This window comes from Dama dama, chromosome 10 (assembly GCF_033118175.1).
Source record: "Dama dama isolate Ldn47 chromosome 10, ASM3311817v1, whole genome shotgun sequence".
NCBI classification, from domain to species: Eukaryota; Metazoa; Chordata; class Mammalia; order Artiodactyla; family Cervidae; genus Dama; species Dama dama.
In genome coordinates, this window is record NC_083690.1 from 18058220 (window position 1) to 18079125 (window position 20906).

The 20906-nt window shown below is 48.7% G+C and overlaps 1 protein-coding gene across 1 annotated transcript; it reads right to left on the reverse strand.

Annotated features, from left to right (window-relative positions):
• Nucleotides 1–13579: 13579 nt before the first annotated feature.
• Nucleotides 13580–19978, reverse strand: ITPRIPL2 (ITPRIP like 2). The gene has a single exon (XM_061152925.1). It carries the CDS (start codon nt 19771–19773, stop codon nt 18175–18177), a length of 1599 nt encoding a protein of 532 aa, XP_061008908.1. The 5' UTR covers nt 19774–19978; the 3' UTR covers nt 13580–18174.
• Nucleotides 19979–20906: the final 928 nt, after the last annotated feature.

The following is a 20906-nucleotide window of genomic DNA, read 5'->3' on the forward strand; positions in this document are numbered from 1 at the left end:
AATTTCCCCATAGAGACGGAAAGTAGAGAAGAAAGAAGAAAGTGTTAGTTAGTGTTAGTCGTGTCCGACTCTTTGCAATCCCATGGACTGCAGCCTGCCAGGCTCCTCTGTCCGTGGGAATTTCCCAGGCAAGAATACAGGAGTGGGTTGCCATTCCTTTCTCCAGGGGATTTTCCCAACCCAAGGATGGAACCCAGGTCTCCTAACTTGCAGGCAGATTCTTTACCATCTGAGCTACAGGGAAGTTTACTAGAAGGAAAAAGAGTACATGTGGATAGACACACTGGCAGGCTCAGAGAGTCACGCCCTTGTGGTCGTTTGAATCGCTTACATGGGGCATCTCTTCCTGGGTTTCCTTTGGCCAGTCGTCTTGCTTTGCTTGGTTCTGAGTCTGCATTTGGTTTATTTCAAGGACCCCGCCTGTGTGCACATGTATCTCTTAGCCAAGATGGATCTAGCTAAGAAGCTTATCAGTAGTTGACATCACTTACTATGGGGTGGTGTCCCCTCCCTTTTTGACCTTGAAGGAGCCTTTCTGTGCAAGTGTAGCTGGGTAGTTGGGAAGGTCTCCTTGACTTTTCAAACAAGGAATATGAAGTCTTTTATCTCTTATCTTGGCAGGACTGAGCTTCCCCTCCCACCTGCTATTTCGGAGTATCCATCCACAGGGGATGAACGCCAGCTGCTCAGCCTGGGGCCCATCTACCTCCTACTTCAGAAGGACCTGTAGTTCTCAAGCTAACATTGCACTTACCTGTGGGGGTAGGGCTTTAATAAAATCCTGATGCTCAGACCCCAGCCCAGAACAATTGAGTTGTAGTCTCAGTGGGTGGGACCCAGACCTCGGTATATTTTTTAATCTCCTAAGGCCGGTGACCGGATGAAGGCGGAAAGTGGAATGTTTCCTCTTTACACCTGATATGTCTCTAAAACATCCTTGGTGTCTGACTCATAAGCTTTGAAGAGCGTTTCTATTCTACCTCAGGACAACCACTAATAAAAATCAATTCTGAGGCAACAAAGATGACCTGCAGTAGGTGAATCAGCTATGGTACATCCAGATGAAATATTTTTCCACACTAAAAGGAAATGAGCTATCAAGTCGTGAAAAGACTTGAAGGAAACTTCAGTTCAGTTCGGTTCAATCAAAGGAAACTTAGGTGCATATTAGTAATATAACATGGGAAAAACCAATCAGAAAAGGCTACATATTGTATGATCCCAACTATGTGACATTCTGGAAAAGGCAAAATATGGAGACAGTAAAAAGATCAGGTGTCGGGGGGCAGAGAGTGATGAACAGGAGGACCACAGAAGAACTTCAGGGCAATGGACATACTCTGCATGCCATAGAATGGTGGATACATGTCATTAGGTATTTGTCCAAATCCAAAGGATGTACAACCCAAGAGTGAACCCTGATGTAGACTTTGGGTGATAATGATGTGTCAATGTAGGTTATGAAATGGAGTATTCCCTGCCATATAGATAAATAAGGATGTCAGCCATCCTTGATTCTGGCCCTCCAAATGTGAATTTCTCAGCCCAGGAAGAACAACAGCTGCTATTTGGCAGCCATGGAGCTGACACCACCAGCTGAGCCACTGCCTACGATGAACAAGGAAGTAAGGATGTGAATAATCAAACCGCAGATGCTGGCCCCAGGTAGCCATTCAGTTCAGTTCAGTTCAGTCTCTCAGTCATGTCTGACTCTTTTCAACCCCACGGACTGCAGCACGCCAGGCCTCCCTGTCCATCACCAACTCCCGGAGCTTACTCAAACTCATGTCCGTTGATGCCATCCAACCATCTCATCCTCTGTTGTCCCCTTCATCTCCCACCTTCAATCTTTCCCAACATCAGGGTCTTTTCAAATGAGTAGCTGAGACGCATATACAAGGAATGATTTCAGTAAGCCCAGACCTTTGCATCTTCCCATGCATAGAAAAGTGCTAAATTCTTTGAGATATCTGGTTTTCCTTAATTAACAATAATCTTCTGATGTTCAGACTATCTGTCCCTCGCTGCAGCTTCTGCATAACCTGACTCCTCTCCCACCTCCTCAGAACAGTTCTCTCAGGATCACTTGAGGTGCTTCCTCCTGCGCTTGAAGTCCTGAAAATCCCCACCAAAGAAAACATAACTCTCAATCTCTAGGTTGTGACTATTGTTGAAGTTGACAAAGTCCATCAGTTGTAACACATGTACCATCTGGTGAGGGATGTTGATGATGAGGGGGCAGTGGGTACACGGGAATCTCTATGCCATCCAGTCAATTTTGTTGTGTTCTAAAAGAAAAAAGTATTAAAAAAAAAAAAATCAACACTGAACAAGTGCTTCCAATGAACCCCAGTGTCTGACCCAACTGCATGCTGGGAGGTTAGGGTGTGCTGCAGGGGGAAGAGGGGATGGCTTCTGCTGTGTGCCCCCGGGCTATGTACTTTGCTCTCTTGTTTCTCAGTGATTTCCTCCACATCAAACATCAGCTTGAGGCACCTGGGTCTCAAGTCCTATGACCACTGCAAGTGGTGCTGGGGACGGAAGGTTCCAGGCCCATAGGCCTTGCTGTGGTAGAGAGAGATTTTGCACAATGGTGGGAAGGCACAGGGCTTTCTGGCATGCGGACAATACCCTGTGCAGAAGTGGGGAGGAAAAGGTCCTCTGAATCACTGAAGGAAGTTACTATGGTCAGTGGAGAGCGAGGAAACTGTGTGCGTGTGTGTATACATGCATGTGGATAGGCGTGATTATGTAAGTGAGAGTGGGGGATGGAATCTATGAGGGGGTGTGTGTGTGCCAGGAGTGTGTGTATATGAATGTTTGGGTGCAAATATGAATGTGTGTATATATGAATTTGCACAAGAACTCGGTGTTGAGAATTAGAATGTTTCCTGCCATATCAATAAACAGGGATGTCATAGTTGTCACAGTGGAATCAATGATTCCAGCCCTCTGATGTGAGTTTCTGAGTCCTAAGGGTACGCAGGAAGGTGAAGAATACCTGCAATCCACTCCCTACAGTGAGCCCCAAGGGAGCTCAGAAAGTGAAAAACACAGGAGACTGGCCCAGGATAGCTGAGAAGGGTACGAAAGGAATGATTTCAGTGAGCCCAGATTCTTACATCTTCCCATATATAGAAAAGCGCTAAACTCCTTAACTTGTGATATCTGGTTTTCTTACTTAACAATAATCTTTTGACGTTCAGACTACCGGCCCTTTGTTAGAAAACTTCTATATAACCTGGCTCCTCCCCTTGCCTCCTCAGAGCAGTTCTCTCAGGGTTCTTGACATACTGTCTCCCCAGCTTGAAGTTCTAAAAATTCCCACCGGATAAAACATAACTCTCAACTTATAGGTTGTGATTATTTTTCAAGTCGACAGGGTCTATATGAGGATGCAATTGTGTGCAGGTACATGAATTGCGGATGTATGTGGTGGGTATATGTATAATGTGTGACTATGTGTGCACCTCCATATTTGTGTAAGTGGGCATGTATGAGGGTGTGTTATGAGCTGGGTGTTGGTGGGCAAGTTACCTAACCTATCTGTGCTTTCCCTATGTCTAAAATGAAGATAAATAATTACTATGGTGGATAGAAGGCAGCCACAAACTCTTTACCACCCCTACCATTGACAGGTGGAGTCCACGTCACTTCCCTTGAACTAGGCTGGACCTGTGGTTTGTTCTGACCTATAGCCGTACAAGACCTGCAGTTCTGCATTTGCACATATGGAATTCTTCCGCTTGGAGTCCAGTGGCCTAGTCATGAGAAGCTAGAGCCAAATGGTGAAGCCACATAGAAAGAATCTGAGGCATGCCTGTCCAGTGGATGGGCCTGGATGGCCCTGTGGTCCCAGTTGACGTTACAAGGAGCAGAACTGAACCTGAGAAGTGATCTCGGTGAGGCATCAGTAAGCAGTGGCCTGAAGCAAGATCTTAATTCCCTGCCCAGGAATTGAACCTCGGTAGGGCTTCCCTGGTGGCTCAGATGGTAAAGCGTCTGCCTGCAATGCGGGAGACCCAGGATTGATCCCTGGGTCAGGAAGATCCCCTGGAGAAGGAAATGGCAACCCACTCCAGTACTCTTGCCTGGAAAACTCCATGGACTGAGGAACCTAGTAGGCTACAGTCCATGTGGTCGCAAAGAGTCAGACACGACTGAGCGACTTCACTCACAGCCTGGATGAAAATCAGGAATCTAGCTAGCCTCCAGCCCAGCAAGGGCCAGAGGCTTTAGAAGCTAACTTTCCCTGGATCTTTGCCCCTGTGAAAAACGCATCTATCACAGAGGCAGAAACTGTAGATGCAGGTACAAAGTTTATTATTAGACGTAGCACAGCAAGTGGGAGGGCACACTGAGAAACAGTTTAGTTGAGACAGAAGCAAGGCAGGGATGCACACCCATGGAGAAAAGCTGTGGGTGTCCCTCCCAGTGAGGAGGAGCGCAGTAAAGAGGGATTAAGTCATTTATATAGGTCAGTCCTTCCCAGTCTTCATCTCCTTTCAAGCCAATTATCTGGTTTCTTTTTCCACACTGGACCTAGGGCTCTCTCCTAGGGTGTGCACACACCTCTCAGCCAAGACGGATCTTGAAGTGAAGGCTTCTGGGAGGAGCAAGACTCACTGTGGCCTGGAGTTATCCCCTGACTTGACTCCGAGGAGCCTTTCTGCGCCTGTGTAGTATCTCCCTTATCCGTTACTCAGACAGGGCTTTTGCCTCTCTTTGTCCTTGCCATGATTATTCTCTTGAGATCGCTATAAGAGACAAAGACTAGCTATTTACGCTGTTTCTGTTGTTACTTCCAACAGGGGGCTGGTTGTGAATTCCTTAACCGGAGTCCACCTATCTCTTGCCTCAGGAAATGCAAAGGGGAGGCTGACTGTAAATGTCCAACCTGGAGCCCAGTCTATCTCCTACCTCAGAAGGACCCTGCAGGGCCCTCCTGGGTACAACCCCTTCGACTTCTTGTTTGTAGAAAAAGCTTTAGTCTCCAGGCTTTCCCTGGGTTCCAAAGAGCGGACTGGAACAGTTAATGATCAGAGAAGGGAGAACAATATGCTCACAGGAGTCCTTGTTCCTCCTGAAGAGGTGTAGATAACAGTTTGATGCATATCTTTGACTTGTTCTACAGAAACTAAGATACCTCCCACCTGCTTGAAGGAGGATGGTGACTGCATGCTGACCACAAGGCACTGACCCAGACTAGTTGGAGCCAGAAGGTCCTAAAACACTTCCCTGTTACCTCACTACCAATCAATCAGAAGAAAGTCCACCAGCTGATCACACGCCCTGCAACCTTCACTCCTAGTACCGTCTTTAAAAACCCTCATCTGAAAGCTGTCAGGAGCTTTGGTCTTTGAGCACAAACTGCCCATTCTCTTTGCTTGATGTCTTGCAATAAATGTTGCACTTTCCTTCACCACAGCCTCTGGTGTGGCTTTGCTGTGCTATGGACAGCACAGAGCTGCCAGCAGAGCTCACTTAGCAACAGACTCCTGCCAGGTAATAATGGTAGTGGCTATTTTTAAACCACTTAGTTTTAGGGTGGTTATTTATGCAGCAATAGATAAATGATACGTCATAGAGTTTTCGAACACTTAGAACATGGGATCAGCAAACTTTCCCTGTGAAGGGCCAGGTAGTAAATATTTTAGATTTGGGGGCCATATAGTCACTGTCAAAACTACTCAGCACCGCTGCTGTGGTGCAAAAGCAATCAAGACAGTGCATTAATGACCAGGGTGGCTGTGTTCTGATAAAACTTTATTTATACAAACAAGCTGGATTTGGCCTGCAGGCAATTGTTGGCGCAGACCCAGAAAACTGCCTGGATACAGTATATGATATAAAAGTGTCAGCTATGGGTACATGTGTGTAAGGTCAAGTGTGCATGTCTGTGTGTACATGTGAAGCATGATAGAAAGGTATACTTTGTATGTCTGTGTACCCATGTGGCTTCATGTGAAGCACGCATCTGGATGAGTGGAAATATGTGTGGAATCTGTTGAGTCCTTCTGTAAAAGCACATCAATAAGCTGTAACAGCTGATGTTTCAACGGACTGCTCCCCACCCCTCCTTCCTGCTTCTATTCCGAGGAGAAAGGGGAGCATGGGAGAAAATCAAGAGAACAGAGAGAGCTGGCCGGTCCCATCATTTGCATCTGGGCTGAGTTTGGAGGGAAGCCATGTGGCTGGGCTACTGTAGGGCGGAGTCCACGGCTTCCTGTTGGCGGAAAGGAAAATGAAGTCAGTCCCCTGGGGGCGGGGGAGGAGGTGCCCTAAAAATGAAAAAGGAACTCTAGAGCTTTAAGGAGGGGCTTGGGGATGGTTGTGGGGAGAAAGCTATCCCCCTCCTGCAGCGGGTGGCTTTTCCAGGCAACTTGTAAGCATCTGCCTGCTGGTTTCGTTTTGATCCCCCACTGTGGGACCCCAGAGGGGCTACTTCCTGCATGACTAACCTCCTTGGCTCAGTTTGCGGGTGGCCAGAAATGCATCAAGTGTTAGCTTGGGAGCCAGTAGATGTGGGTTCAGATCCCTGTCTGCATTTACTCACTAAGTGGCACGGGGCATTCAGCCTTCCTTACCCCGTATAATGGGGATGCTATTAGCACCACCTCCTAAGACTGTTGCAATTGATCAAATGAGGATACTGTGCAGCTAGCCTTTGACAAGGAGCTTCCCACACAGTAAATGCTCTGTAAGGTGACACTCTGAGACAGACCCCATGGGTTCCAGTGATGGGCTCCAAGATTTCCAGTTTGTCTTCCCTAATCCCCACTAGGGCTGCCTTAAATTCCTGATTTACAGAGTCATAGAAACCTGTTTCTTTCCTTCAAAATTCCTACCTCTGTTAGTTACGCAGCACTCACTGGCAGGCTTATTTGATAAGCGTCTGTCTCCTCCAGCAGACTGAAAGCTGCAGCCAAATGAGATGGTGTCCTCTTCGCTAGCCACTGTCCCAAGGGCCAGTATGGGGCCTGGCACACAGCTGGTACTCGATAATTAGTTATTGAATGAGTGAATGGAGATAGAAAACGTCATGATTTGGAATTATCTGGGGCCCTAGGGAAGAACAGCTCCTCATTTTAAATCAACCCATGAATTTGAGAGGCTTTCAATGGGGTCTTCTAAAACGGACAGCCCCTTGTATTAGTTAGGTCAGGCTGGGCTATGCTGCTAAAACAATGAACCCTGATGTTTCCTTTCAGAGGCTCAACATCACAAAGGTGGATTTCTCACTCAAAGCATGAATCAGGTGTCTGGCAAGAGCAGTTGTTCTCAGTTCCGTCTTGTGCTTGTGCTGCTGGCATCTTCAAGTGTGGCCTTCACTGCCTCTGCAGGATCACGACCAGTCCCTTCTGCTCCCTGCCCTATGGTCAGGACCAGCCGCTCAGCCCAGTCAGCCTGCCGGGGCACTGGGAGACACTGGGCTCCTCGGGGATGCTCAGCCAGCAGCAGAAGAGTCTCTGCCACCAAGAGGAAAGGCTCAGACTTCCTGGCCGGTCTCACAGGTCTGGGTTTCGTGTGAGGATGTCTGAATGCATTTTGAAGGCTTGGAAAGTGGAGATTCCTACTGACTAGACTGCTTTTGAAAATCAGGTATTTATCAGAGGAAAAAAAGTAACCAATCATCACAAATCCTTTGCTTAAAATATGGAGCCATGTTTTCAGTACAGTTTCCCGCTATTCAAGACCCTGAGGGTCCCCATCTTCAAATGTCACAACCATTTTTCTCCACGGTTGAAATAATTTTTAAAAACATTTTTATTGGAGTGCAGTTGTTTTACATTGCTGTGTTAGTTCCCCCCTGTACAGCTAAGCGAATCCTCTATATGTATACATATATCCCCTGTCTTTTGGATTCCCTTCCCATTTAGGTCACCACAGAGCAGAGTACAGTTCCCTGTGCTATACTGAGATACGTTTTAATGGTTTCACTTTGATAAGGATCAACAGCCACCCATCAGAGGCTTAGCTCCGAATTTGAGGAGCCCAATAATTAAATAAACCATAAAGATACACATCTTTTGATAAGGCCCTTAAAAGCTTTTCGTTTGAGTCTGGCACACAGTGGGACCCCTAATATATATTTTTTTTTCCCCTGACTTCGTTGGAAGATGATTTGATGGACTGCAATTTTTCTCAAGTGCTGGCTCAAACTCACTGCCTCCAAGATGGCAGTGGGGGAGGGGAGACAGACAAAGTGCAGGCAAAACCTCTGAATATTCAGGAAAAGAGTCAGCATTTTGTGAACGCAGGCTGTGTGTGATGTATGTTCTCTCCAGGCTAGAAGACAAAGAGAATGAGGGAACTATCCCTTCTATTAAAGAGGCTTTTCTTCGCGAGAAGTTTCAGGGTGACTCTGATGCCTTTTGAAAAAATGTTTTCATATCCCTGGGGTTGTAGATAAAGGGAACTGCTAGTGGCATTAAATCCTGTGCCCAGTTAGTGATATTCTGCCTTGTACATTCCAGTCATAGAGTTCTGTCCTTGGGTTTTATTACCACACCACCACCTCCACCCTTTCAGCTGCCTATCTCTGTCGCAAAGCAAACCTCACAGATACCAGCTGGTGGCTCCGCAGTAGCTGGTGGGGAGATCCCAGTTTCTCTACTGAGAGGTTTCGGAGGAGCCATCTGACCTAAGTCAGTGGTTCACAACCCTGGCTGCATTCTAGAATCCTCTGCAGAGCTGTATCCATGCCTGGGCTGCACCTGGGGAGTTTCTGACATCACTGGGCCAGGATGGAGTCCTGAGCGTGGATAATTTTTACAAAGCCCCTTGTGTAGCCAGGGCCAGGCCTGAGAACTACTAGCCAGAGCTTTCCACCAGGACTCAAATCTCATTTAAGGAATGAAGTGGGGAGAAGGCTTAGACAATGACACAATTCAGAAGAAAGAGATATGGTATGGCTGGTTTTCTCACTGGATGTCTCCCTTTCTGGGAACATGTACAACAAATATTCACAAGTGCACTCATAGTCCTGTGTGAAACGAAGCTTGATGATGGGGAGGCAAGAATTCTACCACTGAACCACCAATGCAGAAGTTTGGAATTGGGGAGGCTCTGGGCAGAATGCCTTAGGGTGGCCCCCTCCCTTAAGATATGGATTCACCTTCCTATTGTTCCAAAGATGTTGGGGTACCACTCCTACGATACAGTAGCTAACATTTGGTAGTGTTTCTCAATCCCACATGCATTACTCTTTGATTCTTCCAAAAAGCCAATAAAAGGAGAGATTATCAACCTCATTTTGCAAATGAGGAAATTGATGTACAGACAAGTTGATGGACTTGCCTAAAAGATTATGGTCAGGGGATGGTAGAGCTGGGACTTCTCCTAATTGGAGAAGGAAATGGCAACCCACTCCAGTATTCTTGCCTGGAGAATTCCATGGACAAAGGAGCCTGGCAGGCCACAGTCCATAGGGTCGCAAAGAGTCAGACACGACTGAGCAACTCTCATGTACTCACTCAGTTCTAATATTTATGACATTTATTATATGCTAGGCCTCCAGATGGGCATAAATTATATAATTATGGAATTATAAGTTCCCCAACTACTTCTCATTTCGTTGACACAATCTTCTGCTATTTGTTTCTAGCATTTCTGTGTCAGAATCTTATTTATTCACTAATACCCATCCTTCTTTCATATTTTGCTCAGGGCTGCTAAATGCCAAGCTCTGTTTCCAGCTTCCCTTGCAGCTAGGAGTGGTCATGTGACACCATTCTGGCCACTGAGATGTCAGGGAAGTCTACTGCATTCCTTAATCCAGGCTCTCTTCTCCATGGCCGAAGTAGCCATTGTGGTAGCTTGACAGAACAGAAATGAGGATAAAAGTGAAAATATCCAGAATGGCAGAGCAAAGAGATGCCTGGGTCCCTGATTCCCTGAACTCCTGGCTGCCTACCTCCAGGCTTCTCGATGATGAGAAAAAATAACTTAAGTCACTATAGGTTAAGTTTTTATAGATTGTGGCCAAATGTCTTCCTAAGTGATAGCTTCCCAAATGCTCTTTATCCCTGTTGTTGTTTTTTCCTTTACAATTGAACATACCACCCAAAAGTTCAACACCAGCCAGCACCTGACTGAAGCTGAAGCTTAATCATGAGGGGACACTGGATGAGTGTCAGTTGCATTACTTTTGAGACCTATGGCATGTTGTCACCTGAATCAGCATTTTCATTTTCCAGCTTCCATTTGCTTTTACGAGATGAGGGCAAATGCAGGAACACAAGCAACTGTGTAAACATGCCCCCCCAAAAGACGGCGACACTGACACAACTCAGCCCACCCTCACTGGGCTTCAGCAGATGAGGGAACCCTGGATTCACTGTGGGAAGGTGGTTTCTATCAAAGTCTGGCTGCCTTAAGGTCAGATGCGTAGATGTCAAGGCTGCCTCTTTACACCACTGGCAGCCCCTCTCCCCCCGCCCCTTTTTTTTTTGAGCTTCCAAATCATTCAGCTATTGCTAAACTACAAACTACCACAGACTCAGCAGCTTAAAACAATGTGTTCAGTTTTGCTTGGTGGCTATAGGCCAGCTGGGTGGTCTTGCTGATCTGGGCTGGTCTTGGCTGGTCTTGGCTGGGCTCGGCTGGTCAAGTGCTTCAGTCATTCTGTTGTCTGCTTGGTTGTGGGCGGGAAGGGAAAGCTCATCTGGAATGGCCTCCGGCACATCTTGAAGGTGGCGGTCCCTCTGGCGACAGGGCCACATGGTCCCTCATTCCCCAGCAGGCCAGTCGTTCACATGTTCCAAGAGAACAATTGGAATCAGACAGGCCTAGGCTGGGAATTAGCAAAATGCCCCTTCTACCACATTCTACTGACTAAAGTCACAAAGCTGTTCCAGTTTCAAGGGGTGGGTGAAAAGGCTTCCTTCTTGATGGCAGAGAATGCAAAGCCACTTCATCAGGGGCAGAGGGATAGGGAGATTTGGAGAACAGGGGTGACTTTTATAAGCAGGCTACCAAATAATCATGTTGGTTTTAATGGTGTCAATTTTTGTAAAATTAAACTTCAAACACTTTTTACTTTATAAAATATCTTTAGGCAGTACTTCAATATCGGATGGTAACGGGGAGTGGCACTCCTCAGTTTTTCTGATCAGTGGTTTATCTACTTGTCATTAAGTATGTATTTTTACTGCTGGAATAGGAAGTGACTACTCACTCCAGTATTCTTGCCTGGGAAGTTCTATGGACAGAGGAGCTTGGCCGGCTACAGTCCACGGGATTGCAACAGAGTCAGACACAAGTTCGGAGAAGGCAATGGCACCCCACTCCAGTACTCTTGCCCGGAAAATCCCATGGACGGGGGAGCCTGGTAGGCTGCAGTCCATGGGATCGCGAAGAGTCAGACACGACTGAACGACTTCTCTTTCACTTTTCACTTTCCTTCATTGGAGAAGGAAATGGCAACCCACTCCAGTATTCTTGCCTGGAGAATCCCAGGGACGGGGGAGCCTGGTGGGCTGCTGTCTATGGGGTCGCACAGTCAGACACGACTGAAGCGACTTAGCAGCAGTAGCAGCAACCATGGTACGCAGAGGAAGAGCTTTCCCTAGAGGGGAACAGGAGGAACAAAATCTGGGTGCCAGAAACATGGTCGGGTGGACCCTGCTGAGGAGGAAGAATGAGTCCAAAGGGAGCAGACGGAGAGGTTGGAGACAGACTAAAGGGAAATTCCATTCAATGATTAGTTCCACACTGACACACACTGGATGCTGAATATGTGGCAAGTCCTTTACAGACACAATCAAGTTAATCTCACTCACTCCTACGCTGCTGCTGCTAAGCCGCTTCAGTCGTGTCCGACTCTGTGCGACCCCATAGACGGCAGTCCACCAGGCTCCTCCGTCCCTGGGATTCTCCAGGCAAGAACACCGGAGTGGGTTGCCACTTCCTTCTCCATTCCTATGAGGGAGGTTCTCTTATTAATCCCATTTTACAGATGAGGGAATTGAGGTTCAGACAGGATTGGGTAACTTGTAGACACACAGATCAGAATAGGATGCAAGACTTGAAGACAGGCCTCTTGAAGATAATGCACTGGCCCTAACATGACACTAGTCTGTCTTCAGAGTAACTTGTGTCTCTGTCCCCACCCCTCTGCCTGGTCTGGACCACTGCAGCATTGGATGACTTCCAGCCACCATTTTCTGTAAAAGGCCAGAGAGTAATTCTTTTCAGTGCTATGTTGCAATTACTCAACCCTGCTGATGGAGAATGGAAGCAGCCAGAGACAGTATGTACATGAATGTATATGGCCATGTTCCCATAAAATTTTATTTATAAAAATAGATGAATTGTCACCCCCTTCATTCTCCGCCTTGCAATTCAGAGTGGGTCAAACTCAAATGTGACCCTGCCATTCCTTCCTAAGGTGGATTGCCAGTATCTTGGGGGTCGGTCCAGACTTTCAGTGTGGTTTCCAACCTTGCAATCAAAGTACAGTCCCTGCATCAGCAGCATAGCCATCATCTGTTAGGAAGGTGGGCTTTCAGGTCTCACCCAGACCTGTGGAATTAAGAACTTACATTCAAACAAGATGCCCAGGTGGTTTGCACACTGCAGTTGGAGAAGCTCAGCCTTCCAGAACCCCGGTGCCCTGGTACCATCCTACCTCTCCCACCTCATCCTTTGCCTCTGGAGCGCCATTGCTCCCACCCACCCTCACTTTCCAGCCAAACTGACTGCTTTGGTCACCTCTGTGTCTGAAGCTTTCCTCTCCATCCCAACTCCCTTTAATCAGGGAAGTCCTGTCTATCTTTGGATCTCAACAGCAAATCGCTTCTTTCAAGCAGCCCTCCCTGAAACTACTTCTGTGCGTCCAGGTCCTCCTCCCACCTAGCACCCACCACTTTGCATGGAAATGACTTCTTTAACTGACTGCCTCTCACAGCATCTTGTGAATTCATGAGAGAGACCGTGTCTGTTACCTCTGTGTCCTCACCCCCTGGGGATAGGAGCCACCCAAGAACTAACTGCTGAAAACTAATCAAAACACACCCCTTTCCCTTAGGCAAGTGTTCTACACAACCATTGTTTAACTAGCCAACTTCCACCTGGCTCTGAAGACTTTGAAGAGTGCCATGTGGCCTCTGAGATTCCATCTCTCGTGAAGCCTCATGGTTTTTCTTATTAGCTAATGTTTACCATTTGGAGAGGGCCTGGGGGCAGGGGCTAAGAAATTTCTGGGAAAATTCTTAACCTACAAATTAGCCACAGGCCAAGACTTGAGTTGTGTTTGGTGTGTGAGAGCCGAACTGAGGATAGAAGCGGCTGGAGGTGGTAGGCAGAGAGGAGGGGCAGGGCCAGAAGCTTCTTGCTAAAAAAATGACTTGAAGGCAAGACCCCAGGCTGCCCACAGAGCCATGAACTGGCATCCTTCCCCACCCGTGCACAGTGTCAATTCTGTACCATGATCCCAGCTTTGCTGTGTGGAAAACTGTCCCATACACCCACTTGCTGAAAGCTCGTGGCCTGAGAAAGGAATCACAAGCCAGTATAGCCACACGCTGCCCTCCCGGAATATGAGAACTCTCTCTAAATCTGATGTTCAGTCCAGAGGTTTCTGTAAGTTCCTTTATTAATAAAGCAAAGTATGAAAGAACAAGGTCCCCAACGACCCATATGATTAAAAGTGCAAATTTACTTCAACCTGAAATAGAAAACAAATGGCTGGCCTTGGCTGTTTGGGCCATGTAAATTTGGTGTGATTAAAGCACCTTTTAATCACACAACTGTAGCAGCTGAACCATATTTGATCACCTCTTTGGTCTCTGTTATTGGAACAAAACATATGCTATGACTGCAGCCGATAGACAGCATCATAATACACAGTTTAGGGTCAAAATCCACACTAAAAATAACAGTAAAATAACAGGAATGTTTTAAAGTCAAGTGACTGAATCAAGGCACTTAAAAACAAAAGTAAACGGTGCTCACAATATTCCTGAATATCTGATACTTAAAAAACGAGATTACATGTAATTTAGCTGCATGTTTTAGTCCATTCTCTCTGTACAGATGATCACATATATCTTCATCCTCTCCCAACGTATACTTGCTTTATTCCCACCAAATCGTGTGCTATGAAAGTACAAAAAAAAATAAACAGTAGTGTCTAAGAAACAGACAAGCCATTTTTTCAAAAAAATTAACAAACGCCACAATGATAACACTGAACTTTTTTCCCTCCCACAGGATATTGGAAATGTCCATGAAGTTTATTTTCCCACCACTGGGGAGGGATAATAATGATCTTCCTCCCCGTGTATATGACAAATTAAATCATCATCAAGGTCAAAAACCACATTTTATAGAAAAAGTGACTTACTTCTTGAGGTTAAAGGAAACACTTTGGAAGGCTTAGTTTAATTCATCCAGCTAGGATGTCAGTTTCGGTGGGAGCCATTGAGTCAGAAAGAGAAACATCTGATCAGAACAGTGCTCTTAATAGTGGGGCTGGTAACAAGCCTAAGAAGCTTGGCAGGGAGGCCCCCGCATATTTTTCTGGTGTTCACGGCCACCAACTATCATCCCAAAGGCTAGGAAACTACTAAAAAACAATACTTAATTTAAAAATAAGAATAACACACAAATAGAGAAGAAACAAGTTATTCTACAATCCTTCCTGATTACTCATCTACAGACTCTGATAGAGCCAAGGAATTCAGGCCCAAATCACCACGAAGGAAATGCTAAGAGCTGGCCCCCAGGGGCCTGATGTCCAGTCTGTCTCTTTCGGCTCTAGGATGGAGAATCCTCCTGGGAATTGTGAGTTAAGTGTTACCTGTGGCCATGTTAATTTGGGGGGTTTGTTTCTACAATAAAGCTTAGTTCTGAGAGAGAAAATAGACTTGAAATATCACACCCCCAACCACGTATTACAACATCATACCCATAACAATAAATATAACCTTATTCATACTTGAGGGGTTAACTGTGTAAGGCAGGGGTCGCAAACTGGTAGCCCCCAGGCTCATCCAAATGTATTTTTGGCCCACATGTGTTTTGGATATTTTTTAATTATGTTGTTTAACAATCAGAAAACTTCCTTTTTAAAAAACAATCCTGACTTTTTATTTCCAGCTCCACCCTACCCTCTTCCCTGCATAGAACTGGGCAATGTGCCCCCTGAAGACGGGCAGAGTACCCCCACCACCACCCACCCCTCCCCTATTTACCTCCCTGTCTTGCTTCTGCAGGCTGCTGAGTTTGCGACCCCTGGTTTGAAATAGCACATATCTAAACAACGTGTTTCCTAACCCAAACCTCTCTCACACCCTCATGTGATTTCACCCCATGGAGTGAAATCTTCTGCCCAGCTCTTCCTTTCACATCCATTTTAAGTCGTCCTTCCTGAAATCTTCAGATTTCTCTTTGTTCACTCACGTTTTCCCTTCTTTCAGCTTCAGTTTCATTTTGCAAAAAAAAAAATCTCCGTCTCTCAGCCCACAAGCATTTCGACATGGCTCCCAAGACTGGTCAGTGGGAGTTACTGAAGTGTGTCTTACGGCAAAAAGGCTGAGTCATCTCCCCAAAACATTTTCCTCAGACACTGGCTGGACAGTTAATCTTTTTTTTCAGAGCATGAACAATTTTGAGCCTTCTGGAATGAGAATATTTGCATATATGAATCTCCAGTACCAAGTATACACCAAAAATGTATATATTTCAGATCAAGGACATGATGGAGCCCAAATAAAATACAGAATTGAGCTTAATTTAAGTGCCACGGGCAACCATCACACCTGGCTAATATGCCATATTATTTCGTTTGTACATAGTACATGTTTTGGATTACTAAACATTGATCAAAATTGATCGAAATCTCCAAGTTTTTGGTTACCATGTACAGAGAACAATTGCTCAGCATGGCATTTAAATAAAACATTAATAGTTTAAAAATTAACAAACACAATGCCCCATTAATTAAAAAAAATAAAATTTAAAAGTCTTGAGGATGGATGAGGCTTTGGGTAATTAACCTGAAAAAAAAAAAAAAAGAAACTACAAGAACAGTAAGTATGTTACTAGATTCAAACATCAAAATGCTATTCAGATAAAAAAGGAACCTATCAACTTAACTAAAAATATTTGGAAAATTCAGCTTTTAAAGCTTTATAATCCCCCCCAATAGCCTCGCTTTCCCCTATCCCAACTATAGGGGAAATTGTAGCTGAGTATGGAAACATTATAAATATATATTTATATAAAGATCTACTTACTCTTGGAATTTATTTAAAAAGTATATTTTAAAAAAACACTGTGCAGTTTATATCTTTGCAGAAAGTTGGTAGACTGATTCTTTTGCTAAATGCAGTACCTTCCGACCTAACACTGACCTCAAAAACTAGAAAAGACTTTGTGGTATGGAGGGGAAATGTCCCCAGTGCAACCCCAAAGAACAGCACAACATTTGCAACTGATTCTCTTGCAGTCCAAGACTGCAAAGGACTAAGAAATCTCGGCAGTTCTGATGAGAAGGATTCCCTATAAATCATCTATTCACAACAACTTCCCTACAGTGGCCAAGTAGGGCCCCTACAAAGTTTTAAAAGTTCCCTCCAAATAGCTCAGAAATTAAACAATGGCCTAATTCATGTGACTACTTCTGTCTTCCAAGTTTTACCTTTAAAAGTCTCTGTTATAAAAAAAAAAAAAAAGTTAAAAAAAAAAAACCCCTAAAGTATATCACTGGGACTGACTGTATTTTCTCTTCAGCAGATGATGGCCCATTCTAAACTTCAAGTGAGTTTTATGTTGACTGATGCAATTGAGAGCTGTTAGAAAATTGGGAGGACAGAGGGATTTCAGAATGGACGAGCTGCAAAATACACTCAGCCTGGTGATGTTTATGCCCAAAGAAAAGAAAGCGCAAACAGCTGACAAGGGCTGTCTCCCTCCATCTCCCTGTAACTTGCCCTCCTTCGCTCTTTCTCCTCTGTCGACGGACTGGGAAATAACTAATCTTTAAGCACAGAGCCCAGAGATGCTGAACTCTAAGCGAAATGCATTGCAAGACCTGTGCAGAACCAACTGCTTCTCAAAGGTGGCCTTTGGGCAGCTAAAAGGCTGCTTGGGCAATCAGAGCAAAAACGTCCCAACCACGAAGGATCACTGAGATTGGCCGAGAGCAGGCATTGCCTCTTCACTATCTCATTAAATTCATAAAGAAAAGGAGTTTGCTAAAAAGACTTTAAAACAAAATGAACAAACAAAAAAGGTTTCTCTCTCTAGCCAGCAGCAAGCCCTGGCGAGACACCTTGCTAGGCAAAGAGTGAGCTTCATCTTTTTCGAGACTCAACATGTTTTCTGCCCTCACCAGTGTTGTCTGAAGCATTGTCACTCTGCAGTGAGCTGAAGAGTGCTCATCCCGGAGCCTGCCTGGAGGGGTATTGAGCAAGCCTGCTCTTCAAGACTGCACCTCTCTTCATAGCAAATATAACTGACCTCCCTTTCAGATGCCACACGTGGCACTAGCAATTACCACAAAATGAAAGAACTGATCAATAAATTGCTGTTTGCTCTGAAAGTTTCACTAACCAACTCTTGACTGCCGCTCAGCACCTGTGACTTAATTCTTCACAATCCTGTCAAACACCATTGATGGGACCCTTTAAAAATACATTAATATTTATCTGAACAGTGGAAACTCTGTACTTCAGAACATGAGCCCCTGCAATAGAATTACAGTTCCAGTTGTAGAGAAAGATTCAGATTTTTAAAAAGACAATCAGGAAACCAGGACCTACCAAGTAGTTATGTCAAAAAACATTAGCTTCTTTAAATTGGGGGGGTGGGGGTAAGAGAGATCTTCTAAACAACTGGCAGAGGGAACTTTTTCTGCAGCTAGTTCTTGCTTTACTGAACCTCCCTAAAAGCTAAATCCTTCTACAGAATCATTCCACACAAACCAACATTTGGACCAACTCTCAGTTGCCAATGGTGGCTGTCTTTCCATAGCTCGTCCAGGACACTCTGGTGGGTGTGAAGATGCCATGATTATCTGGATGGTGGAGCCGGGGTGATGTTGAAGCCGCCAGATGCCACGCTCTGAATATTCCCACCCCTTCTGCAGGTCATCTTCCTTGCCATCCCCGCCCCACCCGTGGAGTGGGGCTGCTGGAGCACTGGACCAGGTGGGGTCTCTAACAGGGTTTATGGTTCATCTTCAGGGAACCCTTGGGTGCGCTGACTCCGGGGTGGCGGACATCTGACAAGGTAGCGGGGACCGCCATAGGCGCGGAGAAGCTGGGGCAGCCTTCGCCACGTGGACAGCAACCGCGCCGCCGCGAGTTCCCGAAACTGCCGGTCGAAAGCCGCCAGGAGGTCAACTGGGGCAGCTTCACGCAGTACCTTGGGTAGCGGGCCCACCTCGGTGGCCGCCCCTCCAGGGCCCAGGACGCAGTGGAAGAGCGTCCGGCGTCGCAGCAGGCAGTCCCGGAGGAACAGCACTAGCTCCTCCAGGCGCTCGCCCAGGTGCGCCTCGTCCCAGCCTGGTGCCGGAGCCCCCTCGCGCTGCAGCACCGCCAGCAGCGCCGACTTGAGCACGTACGAGGAGAGGAGGCGTCCCCACTGCGCGGCGGCCGTCGGGTCCAGCCCGCGGGCGCCCAGGTCTCGCAGAGCTTTAAGCAACTGCAGGCACTTGAGGTAGCAGGCACCCGGAGGGGCCCTTTCCTGCAGCCAGCTCAGCAGCTTCTGCTCCTGGCGCGCTGTGTTCACCCCCCACAGGGCATCGCCACGCAGGCCTCCCGGGAGCTCCGACAGGGGCCCGGCAGGCGAGGGCGGCGGCGGTGGCGCCACTAGGAAGACGCTGTCGCCCAAATGGACGGCAGGGATGAGTCGCACGGCCATGGAAAGGCGGCAGCAGCCGTAATCGGTGCGGCAGGGCAAGATGTGTAGGGTGGGCGGCTGCTCCAGACCGCCCGGGGTCAGGCTGACCCGACAACGTCCCTCCAGGCTGTAGCGCACGGTGGCCAGGGAGCGCTGCAGATGCGCCTGGAACCAGCGCAGTACCAGCGTGGCCGAGAGGAGGCGCCGCCCGCGGACATCCACGCAGAAGCCGTCGGAGAAGGGTTTGCAGTCCCGGAGCCAGTGGCCGCCGGAAGCCCCTGGCGGCGCCTTGAGCGCACACACGAAGCATCCGTGGAAGGCTGGGGCCAGCTCGGGCTCCGCGCCCAGGCTCCGCGGCTCCAGCGACACCAGGGGAGGGAGGCGCAGCGGCACGAGCACGTCGAAGCCGTCGGGCCGGCGGATTTTATGCTGCTCGTAGGCGCTCCCTACCTGGATGAAGTCTCCGCGGAAGGCCAAGGCCAGCGCTCCCCCGGGGATGGGGCCTGGGGACCCTCGGGCACGGCCAGCCCGCACCAGCTCGCCCACGATGCGGCTCACGTGGGCCTTGCTGTGGCCCAGCACGTGCGGCGACAGGCGCACCTCGTGCTCGTAGTAACTCTCCAGCAAGATGTCTAGGCTGGGCTCGGGGAAGTGTTTAGACGAGAAGGCGGAGTGGCCCCCCAGGCGGGGAGGCCCGGGCAGAAAGCGCTGCCGGACAGCGTGGCGACAGCGCAGGAGGATGTAGCCAAGGAGGAGGAGGACGGCCACCTTGAGCAGCGGGAAGCCGCCGTCCGCGCCGTCGGGGGGCTCGGTTCGGGCGCCCCCGTTTCCCCGCAGGACATGGTAGAGGCACACGAGGGCGGTGCACAGGCCGGTCACCAGGGGCCAGAAGACGCGCAGATTGAGAGTGTAGTGCACCGACATGCCAGGCGCCGGGGGCAGCGGCGGCGGAGCAGCCCAGGGCGCGAGCCCCGGCGGCGCCCCCGGCCCAGCATGCGCGCAGCGCCCGGGCAGCCCCACTGTCCCGGTCTCCTTCGCCTCCGCGGCGGCTCCCCCGTCGCCGGGCCGGGGAAAGCCGCCCTCCAGCTCGGCCTCCTCTCCCAGCTCAAGCGCTCCTTCCAGCAGCGGCCGGCCCCGCCCGCCCCGGCTCCCGGCCGCGCCCTGTGCCGACTGCGCGCGGCGTCCGGCCCGCCGGCCCTCCCCGCCCCGCGCCCTGGCGCGCCGCCCGCGGCCAGCTTCTGGTCCCGCCGCGCTGGCCGCCTACCCGGGGCTGCCCTCCCGGAGCTGCGGGGCAGCCCCCCCGGAGGTCCCTCGCCGCTCCCCTCCGCGCCTGTTCCCGTTACTCGGCCCCAGGAGTTTCCTCTTCCGAGGGGAGGCGAGACCGCGCCCGCTAGCGGGGAGGAAATGCCGGAGTCTGGAAGCCGCGCGCCGAGCCGGCGGGCGGGGTCGGCCCCCTCCGGGGCCTCCGCCTTCAAGCGACGCGGGGCGGCGGGAGGGACTTCAGGACGCGCTGGCAACTGGCCTCCCCGGGCCTCCCTCCCCGAAGGCAGATAGGAAGGCTCTGATTGCCGGGCGGTGGCCTGTCCAGGGAGCTTTCTGGGGCTGTGTTCACAGAGTTGCACTCGGACGTTGAAAGGAAGGAGGGCGAGAGGACGCAGAGGAGCCGGTCCACCGCCCGCCCTCCCCCCGAAACCGCCCCCCTCACCCCAGCTAGCCGCGGCGGCGGGGTGTTGGCGGCGTGGCAGGTCCTGGAGCGGAAGCGGCCCCTGCCCGGGTGCCGCGGTCCTTTATTCAAACCTACTACGGAGCACCTACTGTGTGCCCGGCAGACCAGGGGCTGGTCAAACAGCAGTTGGCGAAATCGACCAGGCTAATGATGCCCTTCTTAAAGTTTAACGGCCTTTAAAAAAGAGGAAAGCAAAAAAAAAAAAAAAAAAGTCCCACAGCAGAAAAATGCTCTGAAAAGGAATAAAACTGTGAGGAAGTGACAAGGTGGGGGCTGCCCGGCGGAAGCTGGAGGCTCTCCATGGGGGTGACGGTGGGTCCCCGAGGCCCGG